Here is a 21,511-nt window from a genome sequence, read left to right on the forward strand (position 1 = left end):
AAACACATGCTATCATGCATAGACAATGATTTAGGCCTATTCAAATAAAATAGTAGTATAGTAATAATAGTGTGTTAAAAATGTTGACACAAACTTCAATATCAATTTTAAACTTTCTAAAACGGATAGACCTAAAACTAGATCAATTTACTTAGTAGACTGTGTGTGTGTGTGTGTGTGTGTGTGTGTGTGTGTGTGTGTGTGTGTGTGTGTGTGTGTGTGTGCGTGCTGCAAGAATACAATCGCAAATACAAATCTAAAAATAGTTGATGATAATTGTACGGGATAATTGTTAATGTACAGCAGTTAATAATAACTTCATTAGTCTGAGTTGTGCATATAGACAAATCCACAGACGCGCTGCCTGTAGGCAGCCATAGCTGCGGTGTCCGCACCGCGACACTGCAACACCGCAGCTATGGCTGCCTACACGCAGCGCGTCTGTGGATTCGTCTACAGCGACAGACCTGTATAGTATTGAAAATGTTGTTTGTTGAATTTGATGCAAATCAACAGGAAATGAATGTATGTTGTTTAGAAGATGTTATGATCTTCTGATTTCTCTGTGTTGAGATTTACTGCATTATTTTATATTGTACTACTTTTCTTCATAAGTTTATTTGGGGCGGGACAATAGGCTTTCATGGGCTTTTCAATCCTATTTAGTTGACCTTGTATTTAAACTGTATTTACATGTGCTTTTTTCCCTGCAATTTTCCAAATAAAGTATTCAATCAATCAATCAATCAATCAATCAATCATTCAATCAATCAATAAATCAATCAATCAATCAATCAATCAATCAATCAATCAATCAATCAATCAATCAATCAATCAAATTGTGACAGCCCTATTTATTGAAAATAATGCCTTTCCACAACTCAAATGTTCCTAGATTTAGTATGCTTTTTAGCATGCCCAATACTAACAGAATCCATTGAAAAATATTTTCTATCAATTATTTGGATTTTGAATCATATTGACAAATCTAATATTGGAATCATTGCAAGCAGACCACTAGGGGGCGATCCCAACTTGCTTTTCATTCTTGCTCCCAGTCAGTCCTTGTTGAGTCAACTGTATCCTGTCACATTGTTGTTGTCTTGATATGCTCATATGTTTGAGGGCTTAAGGAATGTGACTGAATCAGTACAAGGGACCAGGTGCCTATTTCACGAAAGCAGAATTGGGGTTAAGCCTGGATTTAACACCTATCCTGGCTTAATTTAGCCAGGATTAGTGATGAATCGGTTTCATGAAAGCTGAATTATCTTGCCAGATTAGCTTAGCCAGAGCACCCTGGATAAGTTTATCCATGACTCGATTTCACGAAAGAAAATTGAAGCAATCCTACCTTAGTTACCATGGAAATTTAGCTGTGAAGTTAGCCTGGTCCGGACCAGGCCAACAGCCAAGATTACTTAATCCAGTGCCTTGTTCTTCAAGTTTTTCCACAGTTAATTCAACATATGGACTCATTTTAATGACCCTGCATTCAAATAAAATGAAAAATACAATAAGATATAATCAATGTAATATATATTACTGAAATAGTGTGTGACCATGAATCATAATTGTTTCACAATGACTCATGTGATATGTCATTGTCACACTGTTAACACTATTGTTTGATGTTTGATAATATATTACATATTTTTTTATATTATAAAAAATGTCTGACATATCTATTTATTACAAGTAATCTAACTTTGTCCATGATCCATCACCTTGGAACACTGCAAACTATCTTCAATGTTGAAGGAATGTCATTGTCTCCGCCAGGCCGAAGGCATGGTGGAGAGTATGTTTTACCCTCCGTCCGTCCGTGTGTGTGTGTGTGTGTGTGTGTCCGTCCGTCCGTCTGTGAACACCTAATCTCCGGCACCATTGGCTAAGTTTCGCAGGACGTACCTAAGAAAACAACTAGAAAATGTGCTCCCCGGAGCACATTTTCTAGTTGTTTTCTTAGTTAGTCTTTTTATTTTGGCTAATTCTATTTTTTTTATCCTATTCTAAAGGTATTTGTGTGTCGCTTTTAATCTCATGGAACGTGTTTTGTTGCCTGCCTGCCTGCCTATGTCTTGGCCAGGACACTCCTGTAACTGAGATCTTAATGAGCCTCTCTTGGGTAATTAAAATGAAATTCTAATAAAGTTTAATAAGATAAATTCAGGAACACACTTTGAAGAACAGCCTCACAACCTCTCAAATGACTCCCTCACTGCATAACTCTCTATTGATTCTCTGAAGATATAGCAGTGCTGTATTCGGCGAATAGATTTTGTGTAGAGGGAAAAACTAGATCAGTGGTTCTCAAACCTTTCAATTTCAAGGCAGTAAACAAATAGAACCAAATGGACCCGGAGAAAAAAAAAAGGTTATCTATGACGCCGCGGTACACCTCAGCAGTACTCGCGGAACAAAAGTGTCACGCCTACCAGGGTTGATAAACACTGATCTATGTGATGTGATGTAGAATATATATGTTTTTATTTTATTTTTTGTTATTGTAAAATCATTTTACATACTTTTTCAAAAAGTTCAAGAAATAGCCGCTCCACAAGCTCCAAAGGAAAACAAAGTCTACATGGGAACCACTTCTTTACGACGGGGTCCTTGAGGGGGGTTCCATGGGATCCCCAGCAAAAGTACTTAATATAGCTGCATCACAATCATTTTAACCACTTTAACCATTTACATGGCTATTCGAAAATAGTAGATGTACAAGCTCGTCTTTTTTTTTTAGAGTATTTTGATACTTTTTTTTACATGCATCTTTTCTGGGGGTGCCTGGGACAAAACATTTTCAGATGGTGGTCCGCGGCAAAATACACATCAATTTGGGGGTCCTGACTTCTTTACAGTGTTCCGTTCTCTCCTCCATCCTGCATGTTTTATGCCATTTTTTCCTCTCCCCCCACACTCACGGCCGCCTTCTCCACTCCCTCCAGGCCCCCGGCGTTCTCCACCTCCATGCCCACGACCGCCTCTTCCTTCTTTCCCTCCTCCTCCTTCTTGCCCTCCTCCTTCTTGCCCTCCTCCTCCTCCTCGCTCTTCCCTCCAGGTTGCTTGGCCTCCACCTCGGACAGCTTGTGGAACATCCTCCCGTAGAGCAGCTTGTCCTTCTCCCGCTGCTCCTTGATGTGCTTGTGGCAAAGGCTCGCCTGGCTCCTGGCCGCTCGGTTCGCCGGGTAGAGCCGGAAGACCTTCCGGAAGTCTCCCCACGCCCGCTCGTACTCCTTCACGGCGAGGAGCGCCTCCCCCCGCCGGAACAGTGCCTTCTCGCTGGACTCGTCCAGGGCCAGGGCCTTGTCGCAGTTCTCCAGCGCCGCGTCGGGGTCCCGCGCCTTGAGGCAGCACGCCGCCAGGTTCAGGTGAGCCGCCAGTCGCAGCGCCCGGGCCTTCGGCGCCTCCTCCTCGGAGAAGCCCTGCTCGCCGGGCCCCAGCCACGACAAGATCCTCTTGTACTGGGCCGACGCCTGCTTGTACTTCCCCTCCTTGAAGCGCGCCGTGCCTTTCTCCTTGACCACGGCGCTCTGCTCCAGCTTCTCGGCCGCACTCATCTCCCACGACTCCTTGGCCTTGTCGAAGGCCGTCAGGCGGATCTTGTACTTCAGCTCGGCGCCTCCTGGAACGTCGTGCGCGGCGCTCCCCGCGCTCCCGAAGCCGTACTCGGGCTTGACGGTGAACAGGGACTCCTCGCCCTGCGCCATGGCCATGACGGCCGTCTCCACGCCGGCGGGCAGGCCCAGGCTCTCGCCGTCGCCCAGCTCAAACTTGAGCCCCTCTCGCCGGTCGAACACGCGGCCCTCGTGCGAGCCCTCAACGGTCACCTCCACGGCGGCGCCCGCGTTGGGCTTGGGGTACCCCTGGCCCTTGGTGATGACGCGGCGGGTCACCCCGCCGTCCTCGTCCTCGGTGACGTCCTCGGGGCGGAACTGGAACAGCTCCACCTCGAACACCAGCGTGGCGTCGGGGGGGATCTTGGGCGGGCTGCCCGCCGAGCCGTACGCGTACTCGGGCTTGCAGATGAGCTGGCAGAGCTCGCCGACTTTCATGGTGGCCACGCCCAGCTCCCAGGCCTTGATGACGGTGCCCTGGCCCAGGTCGAACTGGAACTTCTCGCCGCCGTCGCGGCTCGAGTCGAACGGCGTGCCGTCGAGCAAGGTGCCCACGTAGTGCACCCACACCTTGTCGCCCGTCATGGGCAGCTCCGCGCCCGAGCCCTCCTTCTTCACCAGCTTCAGGACGCCCCCGTCCTTCTGCAGCGTGATGTCCTCTCCCTCCATGGGGAAGTGCTGTGGTTGTCCTTCACTGGTCTGTTCCTCTGCAGCCATTGTTGTGCAGGTTTTGTTATTGTTTTAAGTCAGACTTGTTGAATCCAATTAACGATTCTTGCTCTTTATTTCTTTTGTTGTTTTATTATTGCTGAACGAAAACCAAATCTTTTTTCTATTATGAAGATATAAGAATAAATAGAATCTCAAATCCCCTTCAACACAGAACAGGGACAGGCAGCAGTGTCGATTTCCAGACTGTTGTACGAAGCAGTGCAGGGCTCTTTATAAGAGTACTTGAAGGCCAGTCTACTACGTCATTTGTGATGTCGGTACTATGACATCAGTCATTTCCATATTTGGGCAAAAACCACGGACGGCCAGTCTGATGACGTCATTTGTGATGTCAGCTCTATGACATCAGTCATCTCCATATTTCGTCCATCGGAGGCAAGTCTATGATGGCAGTCATCTGTCTACAAAGTATGAGCATGAGTCCAAACAACATGTTGCTGTTTGTACCTGTGTAAGTCAGTAACGAATACAACTTCTTAAATCTTGAATATTTGGGCTTAGTCAGACAGACAGACAGACAGACAGACAGACAATGGAATGTATCCGCGAGTTTCCATTGTCCCATGAGTTATTGAGTGAATTATGGGCATCGCTTCCTGTTGTGATTCATACAATTTGTTTGAGTTATCCGGGCAGAATAAAAAAAAGGGTCACATTAGCCTACTTTACTTACCCTACTAGATCTGCCTCCACACAGCTGCCAGTGCAGGTTTTGTACTATTTTAGTCAGGCTAATGCAACCTCCTGTATTTCTACTTGTCATTTTATTACAGTTTTTTTGGTTTGTAATTTTATTTTCTCCTTAAGTAATTTAGATTCATAGTGAATTCATAGTGATTATAGAATTTAAGTTGATGATTAATTGTCACACGAATAATTGCGATTGACGATTTAATTGTGTTTTGAACATTGAACATTGGAACATATGAATAAACATTTTTATTTCTGTTTGCCTTTTTAGGCTTCGTAATAAAAACATTGCACGTAGGGAGGGAATTCATAAAAAAAATTGCCATTGTGCACTTGGAAATAAGGAAATAAGGTTTTCAAAAACCATCGCAAACGAGTTGGGCTGGTCCCATAGAGGTCTGTTTGAAATATCTTCAATATTAGATAGGTATAGGTATGGTTGAAACCCCAAATAGTAGTATTATTTATTGCCAAATTCAATGGCGTCCCTAGATGGGAGGGAATATGTCAAAAATCATAAAACGTTTGGATTTGGCAATACACAATTAACTGATGGTAATTTTGCTGATTCAGTCACATTCCTTGAGCCCTGAAACCTAGGGTTCGACACAAAAAACACCTTTCTACATTGAGTAATGAATGAGATTTTAAGCTCCCAACAGCCATCACGGACGCTATCTTGAAAATGATGCCTTTCTAGAAATGTTTAGTATGCTATTTAGCATGCCCAATAGTAACATAATCCATTGAAACATCCTTTCTATCAGTTGTTTGGCGTTTCAACCATATACTGACCTATCTAATATTGAAATGATTGCAATCAGACCATTAAGGGGTGAGCCCAACTCCTTTGCAATGGTTTTTGAAAACCTTATGCCCATACCTAACACCATGCAAAAAATCTAAAACTATTTACCAAGTGCACAATCTTGATGATTGTTGACGAATTACCTCTCAGCTAACAGGGCGGATATGACAAATAACTTAAATAGTCAAATAAATTACTGACATATTTAATAATTTTATACTTTCAAAATGTTTTACAAATAGTGGAAATAGCTGAGAAACAGTCTTACAACGCTTCACAAAGCTTGTAGATCTGTTATTTCAGCTTTTTTTGTAATACATTTGAAAATGTATGACCATTTTTCAACATGGAAACGATTATGACAATCATGCTAAAATAATTGCGACTATCTCAAATGTTGCAATTAGACGATTATATTATAATTATGTCAGTCCTAGTAATACATTGTACTGTATCTAGGTCAGTTACGTGAATGAAACACATTGTTTTGCATTACATTTATTGGTATTTGAACACACGTACATGAATAGATGTTGACAAAACATAGCTACTTGACATTTACACAAACATTTTGAATTGTTTAAATGCCTACATAAAGAGCAAAAGCAATACATCCTGAAACCATCAACTAATGCTTAGACATACTGGCATATGGCATTGTTACAGATTATATCAAATAATGCATGGACGATTGGACATACTGGTATATGGCATTGTTACAGATTTGACAACTCGGCATGAATTTACTGTCTTTTGCATATACTGTCGGGCAGACACCTGTTATCTCCGTATTTTAATAAATTAATGCTGTACTTCGCCATTCTATTTTTTACTGAAAAGTAACTTTTTTATTTAATTTCAAATGCATTTAGTTATACTTATGTTAACTTCATGACCTTAAATACAAATACATTGTCCATGAAAAGGACAATATCATTTTAATACTAGTCATTAAGCTACTTATATAGACTGAAGTAATTAAAGTGGGTCATGTTTGCATGTTTGGAATTGTAACAGCTGAAATAAATAATATATCAGTATTCTGACCTGGCATTCTGACCTGGCATTAAGTGAAGGTGGGGGCCGCATGTGGCCCCCGGGCCGCCAGTTGCCCATATTTATAATGATGGATTACAGAAGCATTTCACTGACGGTTAAACTCTAATTCTGTAAACGGCAGTCGACTAGTTTGAGCTAACGAACATACCGCTTACAACACTTTTAAATGGCATTTAACTCATTAAGACCTGAGGCCGATTGTACAAATGCCTTCTAAATCAGTAGTTATCAAACTTTTTCGTGCCAAGGACCCCCACATTGATATGTATGTATTGTATGCGGACCCCCCCCATCTGAATTTCTTTGTGCCAGGGACCTCCAGAAGAGAAAATTTGTGTTGGAAAAAAAAGAATCTAAATGATTAAAAATCCAAAAAGTGACACACTGTGAGCTTGTACTGCACATCTGCTATTTTTGAGAACCAATGTTCTAATAGGCTCTATGCATAGCAGCCATATTGGAAAGAAATTGGGCCTCTTCTTACTTCCTTCACAGGTGTTACCAATGATACTAATGAAGGCTCTGTTCCATTCTGGTCAGGGTACTGATATTGTGCATGTTGGCTCACTAGAAACACTCCATTTTGGTTCCCAAATGGCCCCTTATGGTGGGTGTGTAACTCTGAGAGTGTACAAATGGTCCATTTGTACACTCTCAGAGTTATGGGGTCCTTGAAAATAAGACAACCACTATGCCACACTAAATGGAACACAGCCTTAATTAGTATCATTGGTAACACATGTAAAGGAAGTAAGGCAGGGGCCCAATTCATTCCCAATATGGCTGCTGTGAATAGAGCCTATTAATGGGTTAATCCATGGGTCTAACTCTGGTTGGTTTTGCGGAAGCTCAGCCTCTTTCGGGTGTTTTCGCTGCAACGCTCCTGGATCAGGTCGGCGCTGGGTCGTGGAGGGATGGACGGAGCGGATTTCTTCAGCGCCCCCTCTGGCCTGGAGTCGGACTGCTCTGGAATGTTGTCTGTGTAGGAGGAAAACAAACGCTGGCGTTGGATTTAACACAACAAAACCATCCGGAAACGTTTCCGTCAATATTTTAACGGCGCACTTCAGAGCCATCAAATGGCGATCGGGGTGTACATAACTTTTTTTGTCTAGTACTCAGAAGAGCACCTGGAGTTGTTACTTGGTGCACGCCAAATAAATGGTCAATAAAAGGTCCGTGTTGCCCCCCGGCCGCCATTTTGGGTAGGGGGGAGGGGTTCGAGAAAAATGGTCAATGTTGTAGCGCCCTGCTTCCTTCGTTTTTTGCCGTCTTTTTTTCTTCACACCGTTTGGTGCCCCCATCAAGGTTGGTGCCCTGTGCTGCGCTGCTTTTATCCGCCACATTGGGACGTTCATGGCATATTTTGCACCATCACGGTGCATTAATCGTCGGTGACGAGTGCCTGTAACACAGCTGCTGCTGGCTGCGTGCAGCGAGCTGCGAGTCGCAGCGTGTCTGTGTCAGGATGTGAGGCCACACTCACACAATCACGTGCAGCATGCGTCTCTCCCCCTGCGCCAAATGGCTGTACATGGGGCCGACGCGTGCTTTAGTGTGATTGTGTGAGTGTGGCTTTAGGAAGTAAATTCCTAGCCTCGATCTCCAGGCTTTTATTTTTTTTTGTTTTGCTAAAAAATAAAAACTTGGAAATTCCTGTCCCAGCTGTTGGTACGCAAAAGCGCCTCGCGTCGTCTGATGTGCCGCGCATTATTTATTTTGGGTGCGCATGCGCACCTGCGCACCAGTTATGTGCACCCCTGTGCAACCGCAAGATTTATCAACACGCCGTCCATTCTCACGCTGTGAGAGTACTCACATGTTTTGCTTAAGTAAAAGTATCAATACTGCAGTGTAAAAATACTCTGTTACAAGTAAAAGTCTGGTAATCAAAATTGACTTGAGTAAAAGTACAAAAGTATTGAAATAAAAATGTACTTAAAGTACCAAAAGTAAAAGTACTCATTGTGCAGAATGTCCCATTTCACAAGTTCAAAAATGTATAAAAAATCATTAAAAAATTGCAGATCTACAATGCGTCGCATGTGAGCTCGTAGATCGGCTATTTTCAAAAGGCCGAAATATATATGTATATAGGGCTGAAGTGGTTAATGTATGTTTTGTGATCTGCAAAGTAACTAGTGACTAACTAAAGCTGTCAACTCATTGTAGTGGAGTAAAATAAAAGTACAATATCTCTGAGATGTATAGTGGAGTAGAAGTAAAAGTACAGAACATTGGAAATACTCCAGTAAAGTAAAAAATCCTCAAAAGTGTACTTATGTACAGTACTTGAAGACGGGGTGCCGTGATTTTCAGTGATCCCCCCCCCCCCCCCCCCCTAAAACATAATCATCAGGTATTATGGTTATACTAGGAGGAAGCATTTTTCTCACCTAAGCACCTCCTCCACCACCTTAAAAAATAAAAAAAAGTGCAAAATCATGGCACCAACTCTTTAAGTAAATGTACTTAGATACTTTACACCACTGCACGTGAGCCCCGTTGTATGATGCTCAAACGTTTCGCTGGTTTCTAGGTTCCATTGATAAATGAGACACAGAGTGAGTAGACACAAATGGTGTCGTCATATAATGAGCATTTGTGAGGACCAATAAGATAAGGATACAAACGGGTGAAGTGCTCCTTTAAGATTTAAAGAGACATTTAAATGAATGGTTATCAAAGTGGGGTCCAGGGTCCCCAGCTAAATGACTGATAGTTAGGAACCAAATGGACCCTTACAGGTCTGTAACTGTCTCTGAGAGTGAACACATGGAATCAAATGGACCCAGTGGTGGAAATGGCGTTGCACGCATGGGAACGGCGTTCCCATAGCAACTGTTGCGGGGGAACGTTGGGAAAACGTGTGGGAACGCTCATCAGAGTGTCCGACTTTTTTATTATTTGTTTTAAATAATCGCTTATGAGGTTTAGCACGATTTATTTGCCGTCCCTCCTGTCTCTTCTCTGTGTGAGAGCTCTCAAAGTGTGTCCGTCAGTGTTGCCAAATATAGTGAGAGAAATGAGCCAGCCGACCTACAAAAACAAGCCAACAACAAGCCAAAAACAGGGTTGTTCCAGGGAAGTTGCGGGAAATAAGCAGACTTGGCAACGCTGGCTATGAAGCCATAGTCTGGGAGTGCGCTCAGCAGCTCATTGGCTCATTACTCATAACACGACCAATGAGAGTTAGCGCTTTCACGTTGCTAGGATACGTGCGCAGCGCTGCTCAAGAAGTAAATAAAACCGGACGGACGTGGGACATATTATGGAATATAAAGACCCCAGTAAAAGTTCATATTTACCACCATGCTCTCTGAAACCAAGACAATGTTGGCATATGGAACACAAGTGTGTTCTCTTTCGTCATCTTTGTAGAAGGTGAGTAACTTAAGTAATACATCTAATGCTGACGGAGCTGAAAAGTAACTAAGTACATGTACTCAAGTGCCTGCTGTACTCCACGACAATTATTTGAAAACTTTAGTAACTACTAGTTGCTTTGTAGATTTTAATTATTATTATGACAAAACATACATACTGTAAACCACTTCAGCCCTATTTAAACTTTGGCTGTTTGAAAATAGCCGATCTACAAGCTCAAGTGATGCAACGCCTGTTGATTTTAGCCATCGACCCCCATCTGAAAATGTTTTGTGCCAGGGACCCCCGGAGAACATTTGTCTTAAAAATTAAAAAGTATAAAAATAATGTTCAAATACTGCACAAAAATAGCAGCTTGCATCACGGGTGAACTGGTTTTAGAGTATTAGGTATTTATTGTACAATATGGTCAAATTGGACAATATATATAGCTCTGTTTTCATCATGTGTATCATGGGTGCAGCCATGGGTGGGCCATGGCCCACCTACATAGAAAGCTGGCCCACCCAATCGATTTAGCAAAATAATAATATATATTTTTTAATTAATTTTAAATGTTTTCATAATAAATCGGTAAAATCAGGCAAAAATAAGAATGAAATAACATAACCCTAACCTAACCCAAACCCTAACCCTAAAACCGAAATAAAGTTGCAAAAACAGAAATCAAAATCCACCCAAAACCGCGAAATTTTCGCCAAAAACCCACCCAAAACCGCAAACATTTTCGCGCGCGCGCGACGCACGGGACTCATGAGTCAGAAAGTAGGGTTCCCAAAGCGAATCCAGGCCATTTCCACCATTGAATGGACCCTTACAGGTCTGCAACTCTGAGAGTGTACAAATGGTTCCATTTGCACACTCTCAAAGTTTTAGGGGTTCGTGGTAAAAAAGAAAACGGGTGGGTTTTTGACATGACATGATTTTAATATAATCATAATATAATCAATCATAATCAGTGGTGGAAAACGTACTCAAATGTTTTACTTAAGTAAAACGTATCAATACTGCAATGTGGAAGTACTGTGTTACAAATGAAAGTACTGGTGTTCGAAATGTACTTGAGTAAAAGTACAAAAGTATTGGTATCAACATGTAGTTAAAGTACCAAAAGTAAAAGTACTGAAATGTTTGAAAATAGCCGATCTACAAGCTCACAACGTGTCGCGCGACGCGTTGTGAGCTTGTAGATAGGTATAAAATAGGACTAAAGTGGTCAATGTATGTTTCATAATGTAATAAAGTATACCTGCAAAGTAACTAAAGTTACTTTGCAAATAATTGTAGTGGAATAAAAGTATAATATTTGCCTCAGAGATGTAATGGAGTGGAGGTAAAAGCATCGGAAATTGGAAATGCTCAGGTAAAGTACAAATACCTCGAAAATTGGACTTGAGTACATGTACTTATAGTTACTTTTTCCACCACTGAAAATAATACAGATGCGGACCTTCGTTGCTGATCTCCTGTAGGGTTGTGGACGTTGTAGAGGCGGTCCTCTTCTGGACAAAGACTATGCTCTTCCTACGGTAGTCGGCCTGAGACATCCTCCGGCGGGACCTGCCATGGATGCTCTGGACGTTCCTTAAGGTAGACCTGAGAGACAGACAGACAGGCAGACAGGCGGCCAGACAGGCAGACAGGCGGCCAGACAGGCAGGCAGACAATTGATAGAAAATAAGTCATTTTTTGGGGGGGTGAACTACTCCTTTAACGGTTAAAGGAGTAGTTCACCCCCAAAAAAATACTTATTTTCTGAGTTAAAGTTTAACCCATTAAAACCGATCTACAAGCTCATAGCGCGGCGGTGCCGCGCTATGAGCTTGTAGATCGGTTTTAATGGGTTAAAGGAGTTTGTAGGAGCTTGTAGATCTGCTCTTTTTGAGAAATCGTGAAAAACTCAAATCTTATATATATATTTTTTAAAGGAACATTTTTTTACTTAAATATTTGCGTCTGGAAGGGTCCCTGGAACAAAATATTTTGAGATGGGGGTCCGTGGCCAAATACATATCATTCTGGGGGTCCTTGACATGAAAAAGTTTGATTATAGCAACTTAAAATTCTTTCAAAAAACTGTTTTAGGATTTAGACGAGATTTGTAGAATCCCCCAGAAGCAAAGATTTGAGTAAAAAAAAAATCTTTAAAGGGCGACTTCACCCATTTTCAACCTATCTTCATACAATTGGTCCTCGTGATAAAATGGTATAAAAAAATCTACTCGGTCTGTGTCTCATAGGAGGGCTGTGGACAGTCCAGAGACCCGTCTACCAGTGACATCATCGTTAAGCGGGATTTTTTTTCACCAACAAGATTTCACATTTTGTATTTAGACTTTTATCAACACGAGAACAATGGCTTCTATTATTGCATTGCAACTTTCCAGGAATAGAAAGCCTGCAGTTTCTATTAGCTTGGATCTCCTATCTATGATGTCACTGGTAGACGGGAACTGAACTGTCCACAGCCCTCCTCTGGTTTACTTAAGTAAAAGTATCAATACCCTATTGATTGTAGAACCAGTCTGTTTCAAGTACAAGTTCGGTATTCAAAATTGACTTGAGTAAAAGTGCAAAAGTATTGCCATCAAAAATACTTAAGTAGGCCAACAAAAGTACTCATTATGCAGAAGGTCCCGTTTCATAGGGTTTCAAAATGTACAAAAATGCTTTGAAAATGGCAGATCTACAAGCTCACAACGTGTCATTTTGCAACGCGTTCTGAGCTTGTAGATCGGATATTTTCAAATTGCCAAAGTATGTATTTAGGTCGGTGGTCTGTAACGATAATCGAAATCTACAAAGTAACTTGGATAACTAAAGTTTTCAAATAATTTTACTGGAGAAAAAAGTACAATAGTTGCCTCTGAGATGTAGTGGAGTAGAAGTAAAAGTTCTGAAATTTAAAAATACTCCAATAAAATATAAAATTCCTCAATTTACTTCTGTGTACATGTAGGCTACTTAGTTACTTTCCACCACTGAACCCCAGTACTTGAGCCAAAGTAATGTATAGACACTCCTGGTCAATATATGACTCAACTAGTGAAAGCTGCTCTGTCGAATTTGTACCTGAGTAAAAGTACTGGAATTACTTGCTTCTAAATGAAGCATTTCCTACGGTATACGTACCGTCGGGGTGGGGGCTTGTTCATCTGGGGGGCGGAGGGGTTTGGCTCCGCCTTCTGACCGGCTTTACGCAGGAACATGGAGGGAAAATGCCCAGTGTCCTCTCCTCTCCTGTTTATAACATACATGTATACATGAAAATCTCTCCTCTCCTGTCTATAAATATTATAAGATGATATACCGGTGTGTGTGCGCGTGTGCGTGTATGTACTGTATATGTTACAGGGAAATTGGCATTCCAGGGAAATTGAAAGAGGAGCGCTTGTTTTTACCACCAACCCAGACAATTCTGTAGAACCAACGCTAGATGGCAATGAAGCCACACACACGCACACATGTGCGTCGTCGTGGATAGTAACCCATATAAAGATCTATTCTCCCCCTATCGGGTTACAACTCGGACGGCGCTGATTCGACTAGCAGACCTTCGGCCGTTCGCCGTGGGCAGTCGTGCCTGGAGGCGCTCGGGCGCGTCTCCTCGGCCTCAAGCTCTGCTGAGTTGGCGCGCCTCCGTCATGGACAATAACTATTATCACGTGTGCGTGTGAACGCGTGTTCAGCGTTCCCCTACCGTAGCTTCCTGGTTGCTATGTGCTGCACAATATGGATACAATGTCGTACCTCAATATTTATGCCAAATATCTCAATAGCTATACAATATGACTATAATGGGTTCACATTTGCTATTTTATAGCGCTCTTATTTTGAAGTCCAGGCAAACTAGCATTTCACATCAAAGTCATTAAAACAGAACTTTTTTTCACCATGCAAAATTTCTAGGAGGTGCCCAGCACAACAAACTAAAAGTCCTAAGAAATCCTAGTTGAAGATACTGTTTAATAGGCTCTATGCACAGCAGCCATATTGGAAAGAAATTGGGCCCCTTCCCTACTTCCTTCACAGGTGTTACCAATGATACTAATTAAGGCTCTGCTCCATTCAAACAGAGTCAGGGTGCTGATAGTGTGCATGTTGGCTCACTGGAAACACTTGAGGGGGTTCCAAATGGCCCCTTGCGGGTACGGGTCCATTTGGTTCCATTTGTACACTCTCAGAGTTATGGGGGTCCTTGCAATTAAAAGGTTTGAGAAAAACTGTGCTACACTTGGAACAGAGCCTTCATTAGTATCATTGGTAACACCTGTGAAGGAAGTAGGAAGAGGCCCAATTTCCTTCCAATATGGCTGCTGTGCATAGAGCCTATTAGCATCAATCCAAGATGTACTTGCACTTCAGTCAAAGCATTTTATCTGACTTACTCACCTCGAAATATATTTGGAAGTCAATCGAAATCTCAGATGAATACAAATGGACAATAATCGGTGGACTTCTGGTATTTTCACACGTCGTTTAGTGATTCATTTGCATTGAGTGAGCACGTTGGGAGCGGCAGGACAAGCGACACGTGTCGTGAAAACTATCGCAGATGCAGCCGCGCTCGTCTCATGCCAAGCCCGTCTGTACTAGAGTTACGCAGGGTAGAGTCTTATCTACAGTTCCCACACTGGGGTCCCCAAATAATAACATATATATATTTTTTTTTTAAATATTATTATTTATTCATTTTTTGGGGGGCGGTCCCCAGATAATTAGCTTAAAGTGCAACATTGTTTTCTCACTCAACAGTAAACAAACCAACATACAGTATAAGAGTATACAGGGTATCTGCACATTTCTAAAGTGATGATTTACTTAAGTGACAAGGACTTTGAAGACCATTTTAATATCTATAAAACTAAAAAGAATCTAATAATAAGACAACAAACTATACTATACAATCTAATATTGGTCAAATTGTCAAATATTACCCCAACGAGGCAAACATTGAGTGAATAGCTATTTTCACAATATTTGTTGGTGGAACTGAGTCAAACTAAATGTAATGCCTCAACTCCTACAATTCCAAGTGCTTGTCAGGGTGGGTATCTCAGTATGTATGAGAATACATACTTGTTTGTGTGTGTGTGTGTGTGTGTGTGTGTGTGTGTGTGTGTGTGTGTGTGTGTGTGTGTGTGTGTGTGTCTGTCTGTCTGTCTGTCTGTCTGTCTGTCTGTCTGTCTGTCTGTCTGTCTGTCTGTCTGTCTGTCTGTCTGTCTGTCTGTCTGCATTGTGTGTGTGTGTGTGTGTGTGTGTGTGTGTGTGTGTGTGTGTGTGTGTGTGTGTGTGTGTGTGTGTGTGTGTGTGTGTGTGTGTGTGTGTTACGTACCGGACCACCCACCATCCATCGAGCAGCTGGTGGATCACCTCTATAGATTCTCCCGATCCCAGGGAGATCTCGTCTTCATTCTGAGCTTCATACGTCCTGGTACTCACATACTTCTCTCCTATGGAATACAACAAATACACACAGTATTGTCACAATATGTATCAGTGGACTAATCTGTGGAAATAAATGCAATGCCTCAACTCTTCATTCCAAGTGCTTGTCAGTGTTGGGGGGGTCCCCGGTTCAAGTATGATTGTTTTGGGGGGGTCACGGCCTGAAAAGGTTAACCACTGCTCTGGAGTACAAAATATACACATTATATTTACAGTGGTGGAAAAAGTACTCAAATGTTTTACTTAAGTAAAAGTATCAATACTGCACTGTAGAAGTACTCTGTTACAAGTAAAAGTCCGGAATTCTACATTTACTTGAGTAAAAGTACAGAAGTATTGGCATCAAAATGTACTTGAAGTACCAAAAGTAAAAGTACAAAAATGTTGGAAAATGGCCGATCTACAAGCTCACAACGCGCCGCAAAGCAACGCGTTGTGAGCTTGTAGATCTGCTATTTTCAAATAGCCTATGTATAAAATAGGGCTAAAGTGGTTAATGAATGTTTCGTAATATCATAATTTATATCTGAAAAGTAACTAGTAACTAAAGTTTTCAAGTAATTGTAGTGGAGTAAAAGTACAATATTTGCCTCTGAGATGTAGTAGGAGTAGGAGTAAAAGTATTGGAAATTGGAAATACTCAAGTAAAGTACAAATACCTCAGAATTGTACTTAAGTACAGTACTTAAGTAAATGTACTTAGTTAGTTTCCACCACTGTAAATAATTATTACGTCATCATTGTTTTACCTGTGACATCATCATTGTTTACCTGTGACATCATCATTGTTTACCTGTGACATCATCATTGTTTACCTGCGTAGTTTGGTTCTTGTTCTTCTGACTCTTCGGGTCCGTCCAGAGGTTCCAGGTACGAGGCTGGGACCCACCCCCTTCTGCTGTCAATTAAACAGAACCACCACCCTGAAACACACAAACACACACACGCACACACACACACACGCACGCACGCACGCACGCACGCACGCACGCAATACAATTGTAAATCTAGTCCTCTATAGGCTCTATGCACAGCAGCCATTTTGGAGAAAACTCTTCTTACTTCCTTCACAGGTGTTACCAATGATACTAATGAAGGCTCTGTTCCATTCTGGTCAAACAGAGTCAGGGTGCTGATATTGTGCATGTTGGCTCACTAGAAATACTAGTGGGTCTCAAAGTGTGGTCCAGGGACCCTCATCGTTCCTTGAGAGGGTGTAACTCTGAGAGTGTACAAATGGAACCAAATGGACCCTCCCGGTTCCATTTGGTTCCATTTGTACACTCTCAGAGTTATGGGGGTCCTTGAAATTAAAAATGTTTGAGAACAGAAACAGACACAGAGAATAGAAAAGTTCTAAAAGGCGGGGGTTGTTTGAGACGGTACGGACTGTATTAGGCGGGTAGGGTAGGACAGTAGTATTCGCCACAGAGAATAGTTAAGAATAGGCTCTATGCACAGCAGCCATATTATCACTTCCTTCACAGGTGTTACCAATGATACTAATGAAGGCTCTGTTCCATTTAGTGTAGCACAGTGACTGTGCTACACTAAATGGAACAGAGCCTTCATTAGTGTCATTGGTAACACCGGTGAAGGAAGCAAGGTAGGGGCCCGATATGGCTGCTGTGCATAGAGCCTATTGCAGTGGTTCTCAACCTTTTCATACAGGGACCCCCCCCCAAAAGAATACAATTTCGCCTCTTTATTTTATTATTTCACAATTTGGCCAATGTTTGACCAGTTCTTATAGTGTAGTTTTTTCATTGCTTTTGATGCAGTAATAACGGTATATTTCTTTTCTTTCTCTTTGAGGTATTAAAAAGGTCTTAATATTCCTTTAATTTGGCACTTCACTGTCATCTAGGGACCCCCCCAAAATCATGTGGGGACCCACAGGTTGACCGACCGGCGACCCACAGGTTGAGAACCACAGCTCTATTGCACTGATCAGCGTGTTATGGCCAGCGAGTTAAAGGTAGGGTAAGTGATATTTTTTGGTAATTTTAGTTTTTTGTTCAAAAAGTTAAAGTACTATAATCTGATAGTAATCATTGCTACAGAGCGTTAGTTCGGTCACAGGGGTCTCTACGGCTCTTTAGTAAACACAATATATGTACATTTTCTTCGGGTAGGTGACAAAATGTAAGCCAATCAGGAGAGAGCACTGAAAAAAGCATTTTCTGTTTAATAAAGAGCTGGAGAAACATGGAGACTCCTTTTACTGAACAAACACTCTATTTAACACTTATTTTAAGCAAAGTAAATCACTTACCCTACCTTTAAGTGTTGAACACTGCTGCAATGCGGCTGTAGCGCCCCATATACAGTATGTGTGACGTTTATGCTTTTTGGCGTGACTATTGTCATGGCAGACCCCTGATCTACAAGCTCACAACGATCCGACGCATTGTGAGCTTGTAGTTCGGCTATTTTCAAAATATTTGTTTATACATTTTGAACTTGGAAATTCTGCACAATGACTACTTTTAAATTCCAGACTTTTACTTGTAACTGAGTATTTCTACATTGCAGTATTGATACTTTTACTTAAGTAAAACATTTGAGTACTTTTTACACCACTGTGCGCGTGCGTACGTGCGTGTGACTTTATTTGAAATGCAATGAAACTGCACAAATTGAAGTTACAGCAGTTTGAGGATAAACACAAAAGTCCAGACTTATTTCCATTGTGGTTCCTCTCACAAGCAACAATTAATGTGTGTGTGTGTGTGTGTGTGTGTGTGTGTGTGTGTGTGTGTGTGTGTGTGTGTGTGTGTGTGTGTGTGTGTGTGTGTGTGTGTGTGTGTGTGTGTGTGTGTGTGTGTGTGTGTGTGTGTGTGCGTGCGCGTGTGTGTGTGTGTGAGTGGTGATGTCTCAATGTTCTCTGATATAGCAGCAAACACCCCCGATATTGTTGTTGTTGATGAGAATAACAGAGAGGTTCTCATTCTAGAGGTTGGCTGTACGTTTGACCACAGCCTAGAAGAAGCCTTTATAACCAAAGTGTTGAAGTATCAACTGCTAGAGCAGACCATGTCGCAACTGGGCTACAACTGTAAACTTTTAGTTTTCATATTTGGCAGCCTGGGCCATGTTCATAAGCTCGTTGTTAGAGGCCTTCAGATGGCTGGTCTCTCAAAGAGAAAAGCCAAACAGCCAGCAAAATATTGCTCAGTGTCAGCTATCATTGGCAGTCGTGCTATTTGGAGACGGCACTGCTATCTGTACCCTTAAGCTGTATACTGTTTGGCCCTACGTGTGTGTATAACTGTAACTGTGATTGCCTTTGTCGGCACGTATGCCGTAGTAACCCACAGTGTCAAATTGCACTACCAGTATTTGTGTCCTTTAGACCTTGTATTTATGTGGACACGAATAAAGAATTCAAATGCGTGCGCATGCATGCGTGTGGTCGTCGGCTCTATTCCCTCACCATTGGTGCTCTTCTCCACTATGTCCACCATGTCTCCAGTGTGCAGCTCCATCTCGTTGTTGGTGCTCTTGGTGAAGTCAGACACCACCCTGTAGGTCTCCAGGAGGATCGGCCCCGAGATCTCTGCAAACACAAAACCAAAACGACCGAATCAGTCACTCTCGTTCACTACTCCCTATACACCCTATAGCAGTGGTTCTCAAACTTTTTCGTGCCAAGGACCCCCAAATAGACACTTATTAGCCCGCGGACCCCCATTTGAGAATATAAGCCAGGGACCCCCCCATAAGAGAAGGTTTTTACGGCTCTCTAGCAGTGATTTTCAACCATTTTAATTTCAAGGACCTACAGTTTGACATGCATTAGAGGCTACGGACCCCCATGTAATGGCATGTATGTCTCTGGGACCCCAATTCATATTGTAAAAAATGTTAATTTAACTCTGGGAGTGTACAAATGGAACCAAATTGACCCGTTAGGGTCCATTTGGTTCCATTTGTACACTCTCAGAGTTACAGACTCATAAGGGTCCATTTTGGTCCCTGTCCATCATTTAGCTGGGGATCCCCTGGAACCCACTCAAGTACCCCTGGGGTACTTGAGTGGGTACTCGGACCCCACTTTGAGAACCAATGCCCTATAGCGCAGGGTTTCTCAGAGGGCAAGGGTTCCCAAAATGTTCATTCCTGCGACCCCCCCCCCCCAAAAAAGAATCATATTTGAACTGGGGACCCCCCCCCCCACAGTACTTGAGTAAATGTACTGTTACTTTACACCACTAACCAAAACGACCACAATGGTTGCGTCCGAATCAGTCACTCGTTCACTACTCCTATAGCGCAGGGTTTCTCAAAGGGCATTAGGGTTCCCAAACTTTTCAGGCTGCGACCCCCCCAAAATAATCATATTTGAACTGGGACCCCCCTCCCCCCCACCCCGACAAGCACTTGGAAGTGTAGGCAATTCAGTTTGACTTGTGTACATTCAGTTTGACTCGGTTCCACAGATAAACATTGTGAAAAATAGCAGATCTACAAACTCACTGAGCTTGTAGATCGGTTATTTTCACGTCCATCTATACCAAAATCTCTTCACCAAAAATGTGCAGATTTCCATGCAGCTTACAACGTGATACTGGGGTTCAAGTGGTTAAAGCTGCAATACGTAACCCGGTTTCCTGCACAAGTGCTGCCATTTTTACCATTGAGCTAATAGAGCCTGCCTGCTTGCTCAAGGGATAAATAGGCTCTATGCACAGCAGCCATATTGGGAATGAATTGGGCCCCTTCCTTACTTCCTTCACAGGTGTTACCAATGATACTAATTAAGGCTCTGTTCCATTTAGTGTGGCACAGTGGTTGGCTTATTTTCAAGGACCCCCATAACTCTGAGAGTGTACAAATGGAACCAAATGGACCCTTACGGGTCCATTTGGTTCCATTTGTACACTCTCAGAGTTACACAGCCACCATAAGGGGCCGTTTGGGAACCAAAATGGAGTGTTTCTATAGTGAGCCAACATGCACGATATCAGCACCCTGACCAGAATGGAACAGAGCCTTCATTAGTATCATTGGTAACACCTGTGAAGGAAGTAAGAAGAGGCCCAATTTATTTCCAATATGGCTGCTGTGCATAGAGCCTATTGAATCTTGACCATCAGGTCAAAATTATACCGTGTCACACAACATAGCCGATCTACAAGCTCACAACACGCCTCAAAATGTTAATTTAATGTATGAATTCATCTATTTAATAGCACATATTTTTTTTTTTTGTAATTTCATAGGGTTATATGTCTATCATTTAAATGTTTTATTAAATGTAATTAAAAAGTCTCACCAGATACAGAATCGCTGTCGCTTGAAGGCCCAAAGTTCTCATTTGGTTCGCCTCTGAAAGATGGGAGGAAAATGTTTAAAAATAAATGCGTTATCAACAAGTAATGAAATCATAAATGTTTAATGCCTAATCTGTTACAAACATAGTGACAACATGGTTATTACACATGTTTACATTGAAGGAGCACATCACTTTCAAGCCCATTCATTCAACCCATAGAGAATTCCAAAAATATTTACATGAATGATATTTAGCCTGGAACCAAGCCATCCAGGCTCCTGGTGAATCATGACCATAAAAAATGTGATTTGTGTAAAAAAAAACAGCACAGCCTCACTCCCAAGAAGGCACATATTGCCTTTTGGTCAGAACCCCAGGAAGGCACTATGTGTCGTCCACTCATAGACATTCATAGAATTCCTCAAAAGGCACCCTGCGCCTTCTTAGGCGTTCCATTGATAATACATTGGACTGACACACAGCGTGAGC

At 42.2% G+C, this 21,511-nt stretch overlaps 2 protein-coding genes across 2 annotated transcripts in view; both read right to left on the minus strand.

Annotated features, from left to right (window-relative positions):
- Positions 1 to 2,894: 2,894 nt before the first annotated feature.
- On the minus strand, positions 2,895 to 4,337 carry LOC311056696 (peptidyl-prolyl cis-trans isomerase FKBP4-like; the record flags this gene model as incomplete). Its single annotated transcript, XM_084073503.1, has 1 exon — positions 2,895 to 4,337. The coding sequence occupies one exon, from the start codon at positions 4,335 to 4,337 to the stop codon at positions 2,895 to 2,897; it is 1,443 nt and encodes a 480-aa protein (XP_083929629.1).
- A 1,995-nt stretch (positions 4,338 to 6,332) lies between these two features.
- Positions 6,333 to 21,511, minus strand: part of ncf1 (neutrophil cytosolic factor 1) — a 23,728-nt gene continuing 8,549 nt past the window's right edge. Inside the window, exons 6-12 of the mRNA XM_084073733.1 lie at positions 21,023 to 21,075; positions 19,181 to 19,303; positions 16,560 to 16,667; positions 15,632 to 15,749; positions 13,429 to 13,536; positions 11,747 to 11,892; positions 6,333 to 7,887 (exon numbers count right to left, since the gene is read on the minus strand). Coding sequence (XP_083929859.1) covers positions 7,733 to 7,887; positions 11,747 to 11,892; positions 13,429 to 13,536; positions 15,632 to 15,749; positions 16,560 to 16,667; positions 19,181 to 19,303; positions 21,023 to 21,075 — 811 coding nt within the window. The 3' untranslated portion in view covers positions 6,333 to 7,732. The remainder of the gene's footprint in view (positions 7,888 to 11,746; positions 11,893 to 13,428; positions 13,537 to 15,631; positions 15,750 to 16,559; positions 16,668 to 19,180; positions 19,304 to 21,022; positions 21,076 to 21,511) is intronic.

Source organism: Gymnoscopelus microlampas, assembly GCF_963454915.1.
Source record: "Gymnoscopelus microlampas genome assembly, chromosome: 12".
Lineage (NCBI taxonomy): Eukaryota > Metazoa > Chordata > Actinopteri > Myctophiformes > Myctophidae > Gymnoscopelus > Gymnoscopelus microlampas.